Raw genomic sequence first — 20,433 nt, 5'->3', positions numbered from 1 at the left:
GAATTAGCTACAGCTGGACTGAGAAAGCACATGAGATAAATCTTCCAAATTTTTTTCCAGTCCTATTTTTTTGGAAAGCCTTTTTTTTTTTTATCTGATCTCAATTCTCAGATGTGCCTAACATTGCCGTGGAGTCGCCATTAATTTCCTGTCTTTTTTTTCTTCTCTGGTCAAGTAATCTCTCAAAAGTCACCAAATGTAGCTTGTACTGGAAGTCGCCGTCTTCTCTCCCAGGATCAGTGATGTATTACATCAGGATATTACAGTTTTTCCCGCTGTCGGAAAAATTAGATACCGTTATTCTTTGTCGATGAGAACATTCTGATCAGTTTTTATGCCTCCAACATTTCGTTTGCTTTTGCATCTCTTGTTGTACGTGTCCTGAAACAAGGTTACGTCTCAACCCCTATTTGTCTGTCTTTCTTTTCCCTTTCTGCCTCTCGCTCTCCCTCTCTCTTTCTCGCTCTCTACCTCGTTTGTCCTTGTCTTCCAGTAGACCCCGCCGAGGTACTGACCACCGACCCTGTCGACCTCCACTGCATTCCTGTGGAATCCCAGTTCTGTCCGGTCCCCAAACTTCTGGTGGCGGCCCCCATGACTCTGAACTCAGTAAGCCTCGCCCACAACCTCGGTTAAGACACCACCATCAGGCTCCGCCCACCCGCACTGTCCCACCAACCACACCACAGAGACGTGAATGCAACAAACGTGTGCCTAATCAGTATGCCCTACCCCGGGGCAACCCTTTCATCCTCACAGTTGACATGGATGTGTTATGGAGAGAGAGAAAAAAAAATGACACACACACAAACAAAAACAATCAACAAAAGGTGTTTGTTGATGCTAAAACGGGCAATACTTAAGCTTGGACCTACAACTGTTTTAGGAAGCATGCCATCGTGATGCAAGGAGACTTGAGGAGGGCACGGATTCTGAATCTGAGTGCTCTTTGAATTCACAGCCATACAAGTACACACAGATTTGTAGACACATACCACATGCACACACACACACACACACACACACACACACACAAACACTGTTGAGAACAGTGCATCCTCCTGAAGTGGCAGTGAAGTCTCAGACCCTGCTTAATCGATCCACCGTGAGTAAGTGGAGCTGAGGCTTGACATCACCTGACAGCACATATGACTCTGCAGTCGCATCAGCAGCGAAGCAGTGGACAACACGAGAATGTGATTGCTGTGTGTGTCTATGCACAGGGCTCATTGTGGAGAGAGGAGTGTATGGGAGCTCAGATTGCTCTTGATGTTTTTAGATAGCGCTGGTGGTTCCTTTTATTTCTGTCATCTTTTCATTTCTCTACAAATTTGTGGAGTTTTTTTTGTTTGTTTGTTTTGTTTGTTTTTACACTCCGAAATTGTCTTGAGTATATCATTAACAGAGAATTATTCGTATCATTGTAAGGTCTTGTTCAAATGTTGTCCAAATGGCTTATTAGTTTAACAGGTTGTCATTGTCTGTGCCTTTCACGTTACAAGTGTGTGAAAGTCTTTTCCTGATACTTAAGCATCTGATCTAGATCTTACGGTAGAAGAGAAAGGGAAGATGCGTACACTTGTAGCCTTTAAGATTCGTCGTGCTGTTCCTCAGTCCAGTCCCACTTTTCCTATCACGTTAGGATCTGATGTCTTCTCGTCTCCTGTCGTTCATGTTGTGAAAGAGTATTATTGTATTTAACCTACGCATAACGAGCTGAAACAGGTCGCACGGTCAGCGGAATCCAGAGGGACAGTGGCTGGGTAGATTCACCTGCTCATACCTCCCTTTTCTAAATGCGAAATGCCTTAAGCAGAGGGAGAGCACACCGGCATGTCGCATCGCACCAGCGCAAATGCCCGCTGATCTGCGGGGTCTGATCACACAGGCCCTATAGAGCTGGTAGCTGGTGCTTGCATAGGAGGTCTGATGGATGACCGTAGCTCAGGATGAGTCTGATCAACATGCTGTGAAACGGGAGTGCCAGCGCAGCAGCTGCGGCCGCCGCTGATTGGAGTAGCTCCATTTTCAAGCCCAACTGTTCCTTTCTAGTCAGCCGTGTCGCAGCACATTGCTCATCTCCTTTAAACCTAGCGCTTAATTCCTGCGATTCCCTCGCATAAATAATCAGCAAGGTTGACTAGGTTTCTCTGAAAACGCCGAGATGTGATACCTACGGTCTGCTGCCGTGTCTGTCTCTTGTCTTTTTCTTTTTTCCCCCCGTTCCTCTTAGCGCGGATGCTCTCTGCCAAAATCCATGGCCCGACCCTCCTACTGTGTGACAGTCTGTTTGTCTCTGCTTATTGCTTGGCCCTGTTTGCAACATCTCACAGTGACATGATATCTTGGAGCTGGCCATACTGGAGATAATTCTCAGCACGGAAGCAGCCAGAATGCATCTTCTGGAGTTTTGTAGGATGCTTATCTCATTTACTCGTCTCAGGTCTACAGATATGAGACCCTTAAATTCGTCCGAGATTGGGAATCGAATTGAAATGGTATGTTCAGGATCTGCTGACACTGGACACCGTAACCCTTGCTGTCCTGTAAGCGTAAAGCCTGCACACATTTTCAAGTGCACTGTTTCATGTGCCAATCACTATACCAGACCTGGGTCACTCTGTGCCAATCAGTGATTTAAGAAGCAAGCTCCGTATGCCAAGGTCTGACAGATTTAATTGAAAATGCTATTTCCCTTATGACTAATGCAATCATTCATACCGCCCCTTCCTAGGAGGCTTCTGTCTTTCCTAAATCCCCTCATGTCGTTGGCTCATGTCGGAGTTCCCTGTAGCTATTCCCCATTATATCCATGGTGGCCGATTCTAAGGTGCGAACCCCAAATGCTTTTACCTTTTCAGTCGTTCTGTATTGTGTTGGATTGAATCCAGTGCATAAGCATAAGCATAAGAGGCCCACCAAGGCTTGCAGAGTTTTGCGTTGTAGTGGAGAGCAGGTTCGTCCCCCCAGTTGTTCACAGTGCTAGCTGGATGTCTGAGCAGTTTGCCGATTTGTTTCGCTTGTGTTGATGAAAATTGCGACTGTTTGGATTCTAACCACAGGTTCCGATCACATACTGTGTCCTTATTTTCAAAAGTCGGCCGACTCTGGAACTCTAAGAGTTGATCAACAACCGTTAGAGAAAGTTAACGATGTCTGCAAGTAGTACTAAAAGCAGCGGGCTAGTTCGGGAGGTGGTGGATCAGCTGTACTCGAGGTGTGCGTTGTTTTGAAAGGGCCTTATATACATTTGAATGTGACCATTTAGGACAAGCAGAATGTCTTAAAGTCTGAGGATGCCTGTCTCACCTTTTTTCTTCTCCTGAATCAAACCACAATGCTTCAACATATCAGAAGAGTTTCAATCAAACTCTCAATGCCATCCACTGTTGATTTACTATACAAACAAGAGTCGAAAGAAAACTCGAGTCACAGAGACTCTTTGAGGACCTTTCCAGTTGTTATGAACGTCCTTACATAAAAAAAAAAACAGCTGTGCTGTTTGGTTGTAAAGACAACCATAGCCATGCTGAGGGGTGATTTTTTTAGATGGACGAACAATGCGCGTCTATTAAGAGGTGAAAGCCTTGCTGGAAAGCACGTGTTGTTGTCTGTCTAGAGTAGACCGTCACTCTCTTCAGGCCAAATCTTTCAGGGCCTGTTTTCTAGGCATAGATTAAGGCTCATTCAAGACTAAATCGGATTGTCAATGTACAAAAAAAAACAACAATGAAAATATTCCCCATTGATTGTTTAATTTAGTCTAAGACTTAATCTGTCTTTAGAAAAGCGGCCCGAAATATGTTATGCTTTACTGGTGATATAATAAGCATGGAGCACTTCAAGTCAGTAGAGTTAACTGAGGTCAAATGCAAAATCACAGCAAGACAATATACTGTGTTATTGAAATACTGAATATCTGTGTTGTATACATTTTATAAAATGTTAATGTGTGTTTGGGGATGTGGGTGTGTGTATATGTTGGCAGTTGTTAGGAAGAGTACTCAGCTGTTGATTTGTTGTAATGGGTTATTTCTTGTAGTTGAATGAGTCTCATTGCCTAGCCAAGGTATAGATCTCTCTTTCTCTCTCTCTCTCTCTCTCTCTCTCTCTCTCTCTCTTTCTTTCTCTCTCATATCAAGAGTTATGCCTTCTCCAACTGCTATCCAGCTGGAATCAACAAAATACTTGATTAAGAAAAACAAAAAATATGCCTAATTTGGGGCTTTAGCATTTTAAGAACACTCACTTTTTAAGAAGTGTGTATTCCTGTATAATGTAGTTAGGTAATCTTACTTGTACATATGACTAGTGCACCATCCTTCTAGTTTTCTCAGCGTTCTAGTTTTTATCACTCGACCTTAACGTCATTTTTAATGGTACTTCTATTTTAGCTGTATCTTCACGAATTGCGTCATGTTATGGTGTGCTTGACATTTTGAGGATGAACTGTTGTTTTTTTGTTTTTTTTAGTTAGTCTGGTCATTTAATGAGTTCATATCAGTTACGTGTTATACAGCGTACAAATCTCATCGCATGAAATGAAAAAAAAATAATAATCTGAATAATCTGATTCATAATTTGTGCAGTTAGTGGTTTAAGATAAACAAAATACATAAGAAATATCTATCGCTCTCTATCTCTCTCTCTCTATATATATATATATTATCTACACATTTATATGTATTACAATGATAGATTCATTGTTACTTGATAGTAAGTTGTTGTTGCTATGGCAACAAAACTACAACATGGCTACCTTTGTGAATCTTAATTGTGAATTTTTTCACACTTAAATTGAAACAATGTACAAGGTTAACTTATTCTGAAAGGGAATGTGTAGTAAGCTTATCTTGGATTAAGAGATGATTGCCTATTTTGTACAAAAAAAAGAAAGAAAAACAATTGCAAAAGGTGAGACACCTTGAGTCCAAAGGCCATTTGGAGACGTCATATGTTATTTCTGTTTTTATGATTTTCTTATTTTTCTAAGGGGGTTGTCGTCGTCGCCGCCGCCGTCGTCGTCGTCATTGTTCTGCTTGATTAACAAAATGGGGAAAAAAATAATAAACAACAACTAAGGCAGCATTTGAGCTTTAGAGCGGATCTGTCAGATCATGAGGGGAAGAAGAACCTCCCTCTCGATCTGATAACGAAAAAAAAAAGAAACAGACTCACAGAAAGGGCTGTCTGGACTGGGAGATTCCAGAAAGGATCTTTAAAGGAAGACTCACTTTGATGACCTGTATGTAAATCTTTAATTCGATGATGTCATGAGCAGAGCATGCTATAAGGGCGTGGTGGGCTATACCTGCCCCCTCTTGGTAAAGTCTCATTTCTTCCCCCTTCCTCTCTGGTCTACCCAGACTGTAGCCCAGCTGTGCTGGGACCTGGTAAATCCTGCTGTTCCCACCCCCTCCTCCCCCATCAGTGTACGAATGTGTGTTTTTCACCTTGTTTGCACTTATGTACATAACTGAGTCAAAAATATTCAGAATTTATTTTGAATATACATAGAAGAATGAATACATATATATATATATATATATATATAGAAATATATATAAAAAATTAAAGAACTGGTTCACATCAAATGACTGTATTGTTCGGAATACAGGTAAACAAATATCCTTTTAATAGGTTGTCGAAGAAATGCTGTTTTTTGAGGGATTCGTCATATGTTCTGTTTGCTAATGCCCTTGTTCTCACCATGAGCATGCTGATATTGCTTGCCGATCAAATGGGACAAAAAAGAGAAAAACACCCTGTCAAAAGATGCTTTGTAGTTGAACCTAGTTTACAAGCATGTTACACTGAGCACTGTGGCCGTCTATAACTGACCCTGAAGTTGACCCTGTTGTAACAGAACTGGTAGTATTTGAACAACAACAACAACAAAAAAGAACAAAAGAAAAGAAAAAGCGTGTCCACTTAAAACGTATGCAGGTAAATATATTGATGTGTCTATCTAGAAACCAAAGAACGACTACCCTGCTTCTCTTGTTCTTTTCGTCTGCGTAGACTGTGCTTTTCAGCTGTGCTTATTGGCAAATGTGAAAGAGCTGAAAACGCAATTAGATCTAAAATGGATCTGCGTGGGATTACCTGCTGTGAAACGTGCTCTGGTGGTGCTCTGCCCCCTGTGGGTGGCAGAGAGAACAAGAGAGGACAAAATGCTTCTTCTTCTACTTGCCCTGTCACCCAAATCTCGGACACGGCACCACACCACACCAACTTCCAGGTCAGATTATAGCAGGAAAGCATCGCAGCTGGTTACACGATGTAATGAGGTCTTTTGGTTACATTTTGTTGGGATTCGGTTTGGTTTTCAATGTCGAGCTTTTATTATTATAATTATAAATATAATTATTATTACTATTATTTTCTCTCCTTTTTTTTTCGGACGCTCACGCATTCCCCAAAAAGTCGCCCTAATTCTAAAACATCTCACTGCATTTCCTACAGTATACAAAATAATGAAGGTGTTTCACAGTCAAGAGGTGAAGCGCCGGACAAAAAACAAGCAAACAAAAAGCCGCCGTCTGAGAAATCTTGTACATTCTGTGCTCTACAATTGCTTTGGAAGCCAATAAATTTTGTTGCCATGGCACTTGTCCTAGTAGTGAGGGAGAGACCGAGTCTTCGTAGGTTACTACATATCGATGCACCTATGGGCCACTTCAAGCCTGGTGGTCCCGAGCCTTCTGACTGTAAAGTGAAAGGTAGCACGTAGGACTTAATGCAGACTTGGAATTGTCAAAGTCCCAATTTTCAGAACATGCTGAAACCGAATGCAATCAAAGGACACTTTTTACCACTGTGCTTGGTAGAGGAAAAAAGAAATACGACAACTCTGACTCTTCTGCTGTCCATCCTCCTGTGCCTAGACATTTCTGTGATGTGAACACAGTGCTTTTACTTTTACCTTTTTTTTTTTGGTTTGTTAATTTTTTTGTTTTTGAAACCAATGAGAACTTAATTCTGTTGTGACCCATATCTAATCACTTCATATGGAAAGTCTGTGTGTGGAAACTAAACTATACTTTGGATTGTATTGGTGTTCGGAAAGTAGTAAACGGAATCGATTATATACAGAACTAGTGAGGACTGTACGTTCATATTTATGTTGTACAAATGTTATTATGGGTGTCGTACATGAAGTCTGTCGTTGACATTGAGGTTTTTTGTCCCTTTAAGGGCGTCAGTGGAGTGTAGATTTAAATGCTGATGCCAGTGCATATAAGTGCTATCTTGTAACCGGAGCAGTTCAAAGAATGTCCACCTTGTTTCAAAGCCATATGTACTAGATTCCTCTTTCCCCCACTGTAGGACAAGATATAATTGAATGCTTTGACTCTTTATATGAAATGCTTCTCTTTCTATTTAGCGTGTTGTGCTTGTATGTGCTGAAGAATTGTGCTTCTTGCCAATCCCTTTTACGATTATATTAATGTATAGAAAATATACATACTTATAAGATCTCTGTTCTTTTTTTGTTTTGTTTTGTTTGACATTTTAATAAAGCACTTAAAAGCATACATCCCAAGACACGGGTCCGTCTTTTTAAAGGAGCGCTGGGCGATATGACCTCAAATCAGGATCACATTTTACCTTGATCGTGAATTGAAGAATGGTTATAAAAGCTGCTCGGTTGGCTGGGTGTTGGTGGTGATGTTTCAGTGTCTTAGACTGGACGAATGCTTTTGTAGGGACAGTACATGAACACATACACTGGGGAAAGTAGTAGGTTCTGGTAAAATGCTGGTTTCAACACATTTTTAATAAAATGACCCAGGCCTACTTGAATGTACACCCTTAGCAAAAATGTTTTTATAGTAATAAAAAACTGCTGTGACTTGGAACAATTGCAGAACCCTTCCTCTGTGCTTTATAGTAGGCCTGGGTACTATTGATTCATTGTTTTTGTAATAATTGACTACTTTTATCTATACAGTGGATATTATCAGTACTCCTGATCAATTATGTTTCATTACAGAGAGAGCCTAATGAGTCCTGGTTCAGTGGCGTTAGTGCAGGGCAGTGCGTGAGTTGAATAAAAATCATATAAAATCATTTGTACATATTTTGTTTCATGGTGTCCATTTTAAAGCATGGGGTTCAGAGAAATGTTCAGAATTTGCTGGTATTTTGAAGTAAGTTTTTCTAATGACTATTCCATGAAAATGATCTTTGTTTAAGCAAGGCTGCACAGTAGAACAGTGCACCACCACTTTGACCTTTATCTTTCCAGCACACAGCACTTCTTTGTGTCCTTTTAATACTGATGACGTCTGCAGTGTAATTTATCGCAACAATGATCGGGGCAGTGGTAGCACAGATCACTATTGGTGACAAGGTTGTGGGTTAGATACCCGGGCAAGGCAATCTGCCACCATTGGCCTCTCAACCCTCTCTGCTCTCACTGCTCTGAGCACATTTGCTCACTAGTGTGTATGTGTGTGTTCACTGCATGGATGGGTTAAAGGCAGTGTCCAACACAAATGGTGAATGTGGGTGTCTTTGTCTTTGATGGTCATATCGCCCAGCCCTCAGCTATTGTGCAGTGATATCAGATTTGCGCTCAGCTTCTCTGAGAAGGCGTTCGGCCTGTTTATGAGACGTAGTCTGCTGTCCCGCAGCAGCGAGCATGTACACATAAGGACGTGTCTGAAATCGCTCATTACCTTGTCGAATTCTGTTTCCTATATAGTGATCTGGATTTTCACACGTAGGGGATAGTGAATAGGACACAGTTTTGAACACAGCTCAGCAATAAATACACTCTCTACTCTTTTTCATACACTTTTGTGCAGATCTGCATATTTCCAAAAACACAATTAATAAAGTGCTTAATAATATAAATCGTGAATCCAAAGGAGAAGCCAGACTGATCACTTCCCTTCTTCTTTTATGAAAAGAAAAACCTCTAAATTCATTAAAGAATAAATGGTGTTGGTCTATTTCTTATCTGTCCTGGTTTGACTACCTGGTTCCTTATAAATGACCTTTCATTATCACCAACAATATTTTCATCTTCTCAGCAATAAACAAATATTCCCACATCCACACTGCCATTCACTATTTTAGTGAACTCTCAATAAAAGTACCTTTTGCAGTCAAAATGTCTAATATGTTCATTCATTCATCTGTTCTGCTTCTTCCTAGTCAAGGTCGCGGTGGGTCCAGAGCCTACCTGGAATCGTTGGGTGCAAGGCAGGCATCCCTCTGGACAGGGCGCATTGCATTGCAGTTGTGTGTTAGTGTGGGTTGAGCTGGTGGATCAGTCACAGCAGTGCTGCTGGAGTGTTTAAACACAGTGTCCACTCACTGCCCGCTCTATTAGACACTTCTACCTAGTTGGACCACCTTGTAGATGTAAAGTTAGATACAGAAGCTCGTCTGTTGAGGCACAGCTTGTGTTGGTCATCCTCTAATCCAAAGGACTCTGTTTGCTATATACATTTCTGGTTGGTGGACTGTTCTCAGTCCAGCAGTGCTGCTGTGTCTGATTTGCTCGAACCAGCGCAACACACACTTACACACCACCACCATGTCAGTGTCACTGCAGTGCTGAGAATGACCCACCATTGAAGAACAGGGTGAAAGGATGCTTCCAAAGTATGCAGATGAACTACAGTCTGTAATCATAGAACTACAAAGGGACAGATGGACAGTGAGGGTAGAAACAGGGAGCTGGTGTTGTGTAAAAGGTTTTCCACCTTTTTTTTGAATGTAGGATTTTATGATCCTACGCTTGTCTCCCACTTCCATCATTCATATTAAATGAGATGATGTAAAGAAGAAAAGAAAAACGTTAGAATTGTTAATAAATGTGTGTGTTTAAAGAAAATATGCTGTGTTATTTTATCGACATCACAAAACGTGCATTTTCGCCTCTACGACAGATTTCCTTGAGGATGTGTGGGTGAATTCCTCTGCCCTGTCTCCAGGTCCCGCCTACCTGTCGCTTCAGCCAATCAGGAGCGCCTCTCTCCGACGAGCCAATCGCAGATTTTGATAAGCTCTGAACATTTTTACAAAAGAAAAGTAGCAGCCATGTCTTAACAGCGGGGCTGCGCTTCGGACTGTCGGGCTGAACAGCGGTGCTTTTCCTGTTTCAGATGAAAAGTCAGTCGTTGAAGTTCAGGTTGGGTCGAATGGGCTTTCCGCCCGACATCCGCTGGTCAGTGTGAGGTGATTTAAGCGAGCTGGCCGGCTTGTTAAGGCTCTCAGAGAGGGAGAGGCCGGGCAGGCAGAGGAGGAGGAGAAGACGGAGAAGGAGGTGGTGGAGGAGGAGAAGGAGAAGGAGGGAGGAAGGGAGTGTGCGGGTTTTTGTGTTGGTCACCAACAACAGAGGCTCGCTTTAAATCCAAACCTGTTGATTAAACCGAGACCCGGTCCGGGGAGACCCCCCTCCCCCCCTTTAAGTTCGTCCGCCAGATACGGTCTAACGGGGACTTTTGCTTTTGACGGGTTTTTGCAGCCCCGGAACCAGCGAGTCAGTCCGGCAGCAGAGCTGGGGATGATAGTAGGAGGTTTTTAGCTTAGCTTAGCCTAGCCTAGCCTAGCCTAGCTGCTAGTGGGATTCATTCACATGGACGCCAGAATGGCAGCAACGCCGACTGCGTTTTGCAGCTTGCGACCTTAGCCGGCTGACCTGCCCTGCTGTAGCCTGTGCCACACGGGTGTTAATGAGCCGCTTGAACCCCGCTTTCACTCTGCTTTACCATGAGCCTTTTTCCGTAGAGGCGGGCCGAGTGTGGATGGAGCAGGGGCGTTTCGTGTTTAGCTAGCTAGCTAGCTAGCTGGCACCGCTAGCCGGTCTGGCAGCTGTAGCACAACAATTTAGGAGGGAGAGAAAACCGAGAAGTAGTGTGTGGTCACTTTTGTGGTCGTTCTGTGGAGTGACTAATCGTGAGTGTGGTGTTGAAGAGGGGGTCATTTCACCAGTCGAGGGCCTGCTTTATGTTGGGGAGCAGCTCAAAGTTCGCTTGCTAGCTAGCCGAGGTTGCGGTCAGTGTTTAACGCCCGCTCCCAAATGAAGGAGTATAAGGTGGTGGTGTTGGGCAGCGGCGGCGTCGGCAAGTCCGCGCTGACCGTGCAGTTCGTCACCGGGACGTTCATCGAGAAATATGACCCAACCATCGAGGACTTCTATCGGAAAGAGATCGAGGTGGATTCGTCCCCGTCGGTGCTGGAGATCCTGGACACCGCCGGGACCGAGCAGTTCGCGTCCATGCGAGATCTCTACATTAAGAACGGCCAAGGCTTCATCCTAGTTTATAGCCTGGTCAATCAGCAGTCCTTTCAGGTGAGCTCCTGTCAACGGAGCGTTAGACTTCTTCTCAACTTGAGCTGTTTGGAAAGTAGTGGACTTTCATGCCTGTGCCACGCCTAGCTGAATACCATCAAATGGTGGTGAATATAGAGAGGGTCTCTCTGTCTCTCTCTCTCTCTCTCTCTCTCTCTCTCTCTCTGTGCAGCATTGACCTCCAGATATTAAGACAATTAGTCTATATTATGTTGCTGTTGTAACACGTTGTAATTTTAAGTGTGAAAGGCCTATAAGTAACTCTCATATCAGCAAGTCAACAGGTTGAAGCAGTGAAATGTTTCCGAGATCTCACTGATATTCTCTCCCCCACTAGGATATCAGACCAATGCGTGACCAGATAGTCCGAGTGAAGCGCTTTGAAAAGGTTCCCCTGATTTTGGTGGGCAATAAGGTGGACCTGGAATCGGAGAGGGAGGTCGCGGGATCAGACGGCCAAGCCCTTGCACAAGAGTGGGGTTGCCCCTTCATTGAGACGTCAGCTAAAAGCAAGACCATGGTGGACGAGCTCTTCGCTGAGATTGTGCGGCAGATGAACTATGCCACTTTGCCCGAGAAGCAGGAGCAGTGCTGCACAGCCTGTGTGGTACAGTGAAGGCCCTGGCCTTACCACAGTCTCCCCTGGTACGTGGCTGTCACTTTAACCAGTCCACCCATTCGCACCTTGAGCATATGAGACACATCATACACTTTATTTTTTAGTTTTGCACTAAAAAAACATTGGTTTCCCAGACAGGGATTATGTCTAGGTCTTGTTTATATTTTCGTTTCAGTGGTGAAACTTTGTGTAGCTCAGATCTAGGCATGATCCTTATCTGAATAATTAATCCCAAATCTCATATGCATGCAATACGTTTTCAATCATTTTCACTGAGGAAATATCCAGTGAGGGTTTTATTGCCGTTTGGGGTGGGCGGACAAAAATGGTTGATGTCCTTTTATAACATGAAATATCCACAAATTGCTGCAGTGTGTGTGTGTGTATATTTTCATCCAGACTGCACTGTGGTTCAAGAATCCAGTGAGTCGAGGACAGCCAGCTTACTCTAGACGGGCCTGGTTCTGTTATCATTAGATCAGGCAAAGAATGTGGCATGAAGAACAAAACTGCCTAAGCAAAACTGCCTAAGCCCTGCATCGTGCTGCTGAAGCGTAAAGAGGCAGCACAGTCTAGACTAGTGTCAGGCACATGAGAGTGGGGAGATTCCCAGCAAAGAAAGAGGAAAACCCAATGTCCTGAATGACAATCGATGTTCCAGAACAACAGGAAACGGCCTGAGGAGGTCCTCTATAGATGCGTTGTCATTCTGCTATTATCATTAAGAGTTTACTCAAGCAAGTTGTTTATATTTTTCTTAGACTGTGAAGTATTTGCCAGTTTTGAACGAACATGACCTTTTCAGGAATTACATTTAAGTTGTAATGGAAATTCCACACGCTAAGCTAAACTTGGCCGTTTTTTAAGGAGTTTGTCCAGGGGAATATTTTGAGGATGTTACAGTCGTCTGTGACTTCCGTCATGGATCTTTTTTTCCCCTTGACCTACATTGGTTCACACTTCTGCTTTTACATAAATCTAAAACCAAAGTGGATCTTTTTTGACCTTGGTGCCTGATATGCCAAGCTTTATCAGTCATGTATAGAGTGTTTGTTATTTAAAAGTCAAAGTTAAATGAAGTTTGCCTGTTTTAAGGGTTGGACAGGGATTAAACAAAAACTACACTAAACTCTGATTGATGGTTCTCTGTTTTATGGAAAGTACAGTCTAGGACTAGGCTTATAATCAGTGTCTGTGAAACCAGCAGACAGGAAAATTAATATGTAAATTGGAGTAGATCAGTGTATTACTCAAAATTGGCTTCCTAATTGAATGTGTACAGTTATCTCAATGCATTCAACTGTTGGGAGTGATTTTATACTGTGCATATGCAGTGGACCATCCCTTCTTTAAGACTTCTTTAATGTTTCCTTGTTACTCCAAAATCACATTATTATAAACGTGGTGTTCTTTTATAGTGTTGAATACTCTGATAAACAAGTGAAATATAAGCATATGAACATGACACGTTTTCAGGCACTGCAAAAAAAAAAAATCAAGCAGTCTCTGCATATTGTTTGACAAAATTCATAATTTAGTTCATCACACTCCTAATTATTAACCATCATAGATCATCTCCACCAACCATGGAGTGAAGATGCTCAGCTGCATGCTGCTAGCTATTGGAAGTAAAGGCCCCAAGAGAGCATTAATTTACTCTAGTAAAAAAAAAGAAAATATCAAAAATACAATAAGTGTTCTGAGTGCTGCCATTTCTTGATGTAAAAGTTTGTCACAATCGCGCATATATATACCTGCGATCCTCTGATCATAGTGGGCACCACTCAGGGCCCAGCACCTTTATTTTTTAAGAGTGTAGCTGAGCATCTTCACTCCATGGTCAGTGGAGATGATCCATGATGATTAATAATTAGGAGTGTGCTAAACAGCAGATTTCTTTGCACCAGCAGGCATGAAAAATATGTAAATTGGAGTGCATATGCACAGTATAAATGCACAGTATATATATTTTAAATATAAATATTTTATTTATTTATTTTTTTTAAATAGACAGTTTAGCTCTGAGACCTTCCCTAGTGTCACTCGCAGTGTAAAAGGATGATCTGCTATGAATTCCAGTTTATGTTGACTTTTGAATTGAGCTCATTTGTACAGCTGTGATCATGTCCCTACATTGACACTCTACTCATGAACTTCACTGGTCCTGCGTTGACTAACCCAAGTGCCTTTTTCGTCTCTCATTTAGCCACACCACCTGGCAGGATGCCCTTTTGAACCAGTGTCTGCTTCAATGATGTTTTGACCCCATGAGCCACACCAGTGCCACCGAGCCCCCCTGAACTCTGAGACTGATGATGTCATCTGACAAAGCTTGGTTTTGCTGCAACTAAAGCAGGGACTTTGGAATCTCTGACTTTTCTTGGTGTCTGTATTGTAGAGCACATATATATAGTACAGTATATAAACAGTATACTGGGCTTTTTGGGAAACACATGATGAGCATCAGTGGGAGGGCAGAGGAAACGGGGACATCTGTGACAGGGCTATTAATATCTATTTTCTTAGAAGGGGAAATGGGTTCTATATGAGCAGGACTTCTCAAGGCTGTAAAACCACTGAAGGTGCTCAGTTGTACGTCCCCAGATTTTCTTTTTAACATTTTAAGTTTGATATCTAATTTTAAAGTGATAATAGCCATTATACAGGTCTGAGACCTGGACCATCTAACTTGTTTCTTTTATTTCTTTCTTGTTCTCTTCTTTTTGTTTTTAAACTACAGTATGTATGCTTTTTCTCATAATAGTCTATTTATTAAAATCTTTAATTACAAAGATGGATACATATTGCATTTTATGTTCGGTTGGCTGTTTTGCTTTTTGTGACAAAGGTATGCATTGTTTCTGAAATGGAGCATTAATGACGCCTTAAATAATTACTGTCTCAAGCTTGCGTGTCATTGCTTCCTGCCTCCTGTACTTTCCCTTGTGTGCACACATGCTAAGTTGCTTTTGGATTCGGAGACCTCAAAAAAACTTGGCATAAAAAGCTAAATAGAACATGCTGAACTGGCGTTTGGGGAGGAAAAGGGTCTAGGAAAAGAAGTGGGGGGGATCTTAATGTGAGCCTTACATACTTGATTATTAACAGCCACATATGATAAGCTCCCAAGACAAAAAAAAAAATGACCTTGCATTTAAGGTGCTAGTAAGTCCTGCAGATGGTGGTGTTCGGGGATGCTCGGGCTATAAGTGTGTGTGTGTGGTGGGATTCATAGTTTGAGAAAAGGAGTGATTGCATTTGGTTGTGCTGAAGGCCACGGTGTGAGGGAAGTAGCTGAATTTGCAGCTGTATTGAAGCATACGGTCATACGGTTCTACCAGCAGTTGCAAAAATCCCAGCAGACAGAAAAGTCTCTAGCAAGGGCCTTGTGTGCCACTCTGCTCAGTCTGATGTTGATGGTCTGCGGTTCCCTGCGATGTGTTCTTTCAGACACTGGTGGTGAAAGACCTGCGTTGACTGACTTCTAGAAGCAATTCTTGACTGGAGGTGTGGTGAGTTTCATTCACAAGCCACAAAACTTGCCATGGATCCCTGTTCCTCAGTTCTGTCCTTCTGACACAATTCTGATGAGAATTTTCTGTCACTGCTTGTAGACCTGTTAGACCGTACGCTTCAATACACCTGGAGATTCACCTACTTCTTTCACATTATGGCCTTTAGCACACCCAAATGGAATCACTCCTTTTTACCAATCAGTTATCATCTGCTTTGTTTCACACATCCAACGAGCCACTCACTGCACCACACCACCGCTTCTCATTCTATGAATTGCTCGATTTTCCTCGTGCAACAACATCTGCAGGGGCCTGAAGTTATTACCACCTTAAACATGTTTTTTTTGTTTTTGTTTTTTTGGTCCAGCGAGCTCTTAATAAACTGCTGAACTTTAAATACTTGGTTTTAGGCATTCATATTAGTAATGTGCTCAAAGTGTGACCACTTGCTTTCTGACCGCTGAACTAAAAGTCTTTGAAAGGGGTTCCTCAGTTTTTGGTTCATGAAGACTGAATATGTGAAATAGATGTATGAGAAACATTTTGGGCACATGAAACAGAAAGACATACAAACAGAAGATTCTTTTATAAGTGTCTAACATTAAATATTTGTTGCTGAGATGATATGAACCTCTAGGAATATGAGTTTGTTTTAAGGTACTTGAAGTCAGGTGTCTTAGTCTTGTCTGCACAAGTTGAAGCTCACCAGACTGGAAAATATATAAGTAGTTTGGCCTCCATGAGTCCACGTAGAAGCTGTTACTGTTCCTCTTTCAAAGACTGGTCATCCAGAAAAATCACTCCAAGGGCATGACAAATAATAATATTCCACCAAGATCCCAGAGTAACACTGAACAAGGATCATATGCATAGCAGGGTAATAAGCCAGAAACCTACTGGAAGAATGCTCTGAGGACGGGTGAATCCAAACACTGCATTCTAACATAAGAATGCACTATTAAGCATGGTGGTGGCAGTATCAAGGTTTAGAGCTGCTTTGCTGCCACAGGTTCAGGGTGGATTGTCATTATTGATGGATCTATGAATTCTGGATTGTACCAGGAAATTGGACAGGAAAAAGAGGCTGAAGCTTAAAGGTAAGTGGGTCATGACATGAGACAGCAGTTCTAAGAACTCAAGTCTACAAAGACATGGTTAAAGCAGGGGAAGTTCATGCAACGTCAAAGTCCAGATATGGCATTAATCCAATAAAACTGTTGTGGAAAGAACAGTTCATGCAAGGAACTCCACCAACAGAACCAAGTGGAAGCCGTTTTCTAATGAGGAGTGGGCCCATTCCCCCAACCCCTTGTGCAGACTGATCACAAGTTACCTGCTCAAGGGCTGCCCCTGGATGTCCGAACGGCCGAGTCGCTCGCTGTCTTCAAACGCAGACTGAAGACCCACCTCTTCAGAGAGTACTTGGACGAATAGTTCTATGGTCGCCTTATTGTATTGTGTTTAGCAATGTCTAAGCTTGGAGGTATCTTTTGTATTAGTCTATTCTAACTAGCTGAGGTTTTCTTGGGTAAATAGCAAAGCACTTTGTAAGTCGCTCTGGATAAGAGCGTCTGCTAAATGCCGTAAATGTAAATGTAAATGTAAATGTCAAGGGGATCACACCAGGCTTGCTGGTTTTCCTAATTTGTTCTCTCGTTTTAGAACTTAAACTATACTTTAAATAAATACATACATAAATTCACTTAAATTAAAATATGCAAATATATGTAAATGTTCACAAGCTTTCTAGCAGCAGGTCACATCGGCGTTTAAACATGGCTCGAGTCTGTGTAAGCATGGCTGCTTCATTTTCTCAGTCCAGCAGATGGCACTGTGGATCGGTCTACCTGTCTGCGTTTGCAGATATTTGGTATTTTATTTCAAAACCAGTGTGGCATATTTTATTCCAACATGTTATGTTGCTTTAACGTCTTTTATTATTATATATAAGATTTGTCATTAAGTTATTTACCCAATAAAAATAAACGCACACAACGTGCCTTATTCCCTACAGCAGGAGTAAACGACGTATAGCCTATATTAGCAGATATTACACATTAGCAGATGCGTGATAATTAATAGACTGTACTCTGATGTGCACTAAAATTTACATTATAAAATATTAGAACTGTGTCGAAATCTTAGAAGTCCTAGAATTTCCACGGACTTTTATTTTGAAGCGGACTTTGTTTTTTGTCAGTAGCCGCCATGTTTACCTGTTTGTACACTTCACCTCCTCACTCTGCGCTGTTTTCTGTTAAACCTGCGGGAAAACCCACCTGAGCACCATGAAGACTGTGTTTGTCACAGTCGGGACGACTTGTTTTGATGATTTAATCACCGCCATGACTTCGATAGAGGTTGTAAAGGTAACGCAGCGTGTTGTGGTCATCACAGTTATGACTAGCCGGCGCTGTGTAGCGCTAGGCTGAGTACAGAGCTACGGTTTACTGAACTGTCTTCATGTCTGTCGTTTCAAGGCTTTAGTGGATAGAGGGTACACGGACGTGGTGCTTCAGGTTGGCCGAGGCTCGTTTGTTCCTGATACACAGAGCTGTCCTGGACTGAGGCTCGAAGCTTTCCGATTTAAAGAGTCCATAGCGGAGAACATCCAGCAGGCTGATCTGGTCATTAGTCATGCTGGTGAGTGTCGCCACGGGACTGATGCACATACACTTATGAAGGTCTTCAGGTGCAAAAGAGGTGGTCTGTGATTTCTGTAGATAGATAGATAGATAGATAGATAACTTCATTAATCCCAGAGGGAAAGTCAGGTATTTCTTACTTTACAGCAGCACAACAGCTACATGTATGTAGATATAATAAGAATATAACAAAGCAGTTAAAGTGTGCATAATAATGTGCATATGAATACTATCTAGATGACAGTACAGTGCGTATTGACATACCAATACCAATAAGACCTGAATATTCATTATTCAGTGATACCAATAACATATACGCCCAACTGTGGCCAGAAGTTTCAGGTGGTCATAATGATATGGCTGATCGGTGTACATTTTTAATAGAAATAAGAAAAAAAAATAGGTTACGTTTTTTGAGGTTTTCTGAAATAAATACGGGGGTGAAATTGTAGATAAACGGTCCCATATGTTCATGTTCAATAATTCTCTGGTGGTTCTTCAGATCTGCTGTTCATGTGATGATTTCAGGAAAACCCCAATAGTTTCAAGCAAAAAAAAAAGCGGATCAAAACATGAATTGAAAGATCAATGTTTCCATGATGTTTATTTCTATGATGAGCGTATGTAAACCATAGGATTTCATTAATATTATTCTCTCTAAAAAGAGCACTGTGCTGCTCCTGAAGGTTTTATCTCTCAATAAATTTCAGAACACACCTTAGAACAAAAAAACAAAACAAAGACTGTAATGTATTGTCTGGCATGAAAATGTCTGCAGTACGATGATATCATTTTGCCACATTGCCCACGTTGTACATTTATTCGTAATTGAGTAGTAAAGCTGCTGCAGCAAAGCAGTTGGGCTTTTTACGATCATTTGCTGCAAGCTGTCAAAGACACTTGAAATATTATTATGCTTACCGCATAAAGTATTGATACTGCAGTGTCGGTCTGTTCACCCGTAAAATCAACTCTTCAATGAACAATGGTCATTTCCAATTCCCTGGATATTCAACTGGAAATAAGCTGCTATTTTCACTCTAGGAGCGGGAAGCTGTTTGGAGGCTCTCGGCGCAGGAAAACCTCTCCTCGTTGTGGTCAACGACAAGTTAATGGACAACCACCAGCTTGAGCTTGCACAGCAGCTGCAGGCGGATTCGCATCTCCTTTACTGCACCTGCAGGTCTGTGGTACACCTCAGATGACTAGATGTCAACGTTTGTATCAGATAGAGAGCGGCCTCCTCTTCCCTCTTTAACTCTCTTCTCTTTTAAAATTTCAGCACTTTACCCCAAACTCTCATTGACATGGACTTGTCTGCTCTGCTGCCATTGCTGCCTGGTCAGCCTCAGAAGTTTGCCAGTTTTATGGACAAAGCTGTTGGACTTGTGTGACCCTTTGCACATCTCTTGAAGCAGATACTGTGGGGAAATCTTATGTCATTGGTTTTCTCAAGTCAGTGATGGGGAACGAGCCAAAAGAACATGTGTGGATATATACACTGATGAGCCAATACATTATGACCTAATATGCTGCACTTGCTCTGACCTGCCATCACAGGGACTCTACAAGACCTCAAAAGGTGTGTTGTCATATCTGGCACAGTTCCTGTAGGTGCTGCAGGTTGTGAGGTGAACCGACGTTGATCAGAAATGTTGTTCCAGCACTTCCTACAAATGGGCTTGAGAACTGGGAAACCTGGAGACCAATGCAACGCACAGACACACATGCTCCAAAGCTCAAGTGTCCATTGGTACTCTGACCAGTGTGATGTTGCATGGTTTGTGACACATTCCTGCTCCAAATATCATAATTAAATGCTCTATGATTTGTGCCACAGTATCCTTTCTGTCAGTTGGTATAGCTGGACCAGATGGTATAGCTTTCGTTGCCCACAGACATTGATAATCCTAAACATTGATAATTGATAATAGTGTGTTCTTTCCTTTTAGTGGGCACTCAGTTCTGGCTGCAAGCAGCCCCCAAGCCCTATTGTTTTGGAGATGCCCTGACCCAGTCACCTGCCCATAACGCTCTAGCTGTCTTTGAGGTTTCCATGTCTGCCATATTCTCTTCAGTATGACTGGTCATAATGTTTTGCCTCTTCAGTGTAGATATGTGTTATATATCTGTTGATATCGCACCTGCTGAACCATTTAGTTTGACCAAGTTCTTTCAATAGTCCTAATACACTGCTGTGCCCATATATTACTTATTGTAAATGATTAATAAATATTGTTTCTGTCAGGTTTCTTCCACCCACCTTTCTTTTTTTTTTTGTAGCTTTCTGTGTAATTTTTAAATCGTCAGAGTGGGAGGAAGTTGTAAAACACGGAAGCATGC

At 42.0% G+C, this 20,433-nt stretch overlaps 3 protein-coding genes across 14 annotated transcripts in view; all 3 read left to right on the top strand.

Annotated features, from left to right (window-relative positions):
* Positions 1 to 6,355, top strand: part of mbnl3 (muscleblind-like splicing regulator 3) — a 53,945-nt gene extending 47,590 nt beyond the window's left edge. For 8 of the 12 annotated variants that reach the window (XM_072663438.1, XM_072663436.1, XM_072663445.1 and 5 more), the window contains one exon: positions 497 to 6,355. In XM_072663438.1, the coding sequence (XP_072519539.1) occupies positions 497 to 636 (140 nt within the window). In that variant the 3' untranslated portion in view covers positions 637 to 6,355. Of the gene's footprint in view, positions 1 to 493 lie in introns of all 12 variants that reach the window. The other 4 variants (XM_072663442.1, XM_072663446.1, XM_072663447.1 and 1 more) reach the window with 2 other exon arrangements.
* A 3,676-nt stretch (positions 6,356 to 10,031) lies between these two features.
* On the top strand, positions 10,032 to 14,835 carry rap2c (RAP2C, member of RAS oncogene family). Its single transcript, XM_072663267.1, has 3 exons — positions 10,032 to 11,311; positions 11,649 to 11,956; positions 14,137 to 14,835. Exons 1-2 carry the CDS (start codon positions 11,039 to 11,041, stop codon positions 11,925 to 11,927), a joined length of 552 nt encoding a protein of 183 aa, XP_072519368.1. The 5' UTR covers positions 10,032 to 11,038; the 3' UTR covers positions 11,928 to 11,956; positions 14,137 to 14,835.
* Positions 14,836 to 17,652: 2,817 nt separating this feature from the next.
* Positions 17,653 to 20,348, top strand: LOC140541132 (UDP-N-acetylglucosamine transferase subunit ALG13). The gene is made up of 4 exons (XM_072663667.1): positions 17,653 to 17,814; positions 17,926 to 18,088; positions 19,135 to 19,273; positions 19,373 to 20,348. The coding sequence occupies exons 1-4, from the start codon at positions 17,734 to 17,736 to the stop codon at positions 19,482 to 19,484; spliced, it is 495 nt and encodes a 164-aa protein (XP_072519768.1). The 5' UTR covers positions 17,653 to 17,733; the 3' UTR covers positions 19,485 to 20,348.
* The last annotated feature ends 85 nt before the right edge of the window (positions 20,349 to 20,433 follow it).

Source organism: Salminus brasiliensis, chromosome 19 (assembly GCF_030463535.1).
Source record: "Salminus brasiliensis chromosome 19, fSalBra1.hap2, whole genome shotgun sequence".
Classification (NCBI taxonomy): domain Eukaryota; kingdom Metazoa; phylum Chordata; class Actinopteri; order Characiformes; family Bryconidae; genus Salminus; species Salminus brasiliensis.
This window is presented reverse-complemented; position numbering and strand designations above follow the sequence as displayed.

Excerpts from the sequence above, each read along its gene's own strand:
- rap2c (XM_072663267.1), top strand. The coding sequence starts at position 11,039 with ATGAAGGAGTATAAGGTGGTGGTGTTGGGCAGCGGCGGCGTCGGCAAG. Across the intron at positions 11,312-11,648 it reads TCAATCAGCAGTCCTTTCAG|GATATCAGACCAATGCGTGA; the intron begins GTGAGCTCCTGT and ends CTCCCCCACTAG.
- LOC140541132 (XM_072663667.1), top strand. The coding sequence starts at position 17,734 with ATGAAGACTGTGTTTGTCACAGTCGGGACGACTTGTTTTGATGATTTA. Across the intron at positions 18,089-19,134 it reads TCTGGTCATTAGTCATGCTG|GAGCGGGAAGCTGTTTGGAG; the intron begins GTGAGTGTCGCC and ends TTTTCACTCTAG. Across the intron at positions 19,274-19,372 it reads CTCCTTTACTGCACCTGCAG|CACTTTACCCCAAACTCTCA; the intron begins GTCTGTGGTACA and ends TTAAAATTTCAG.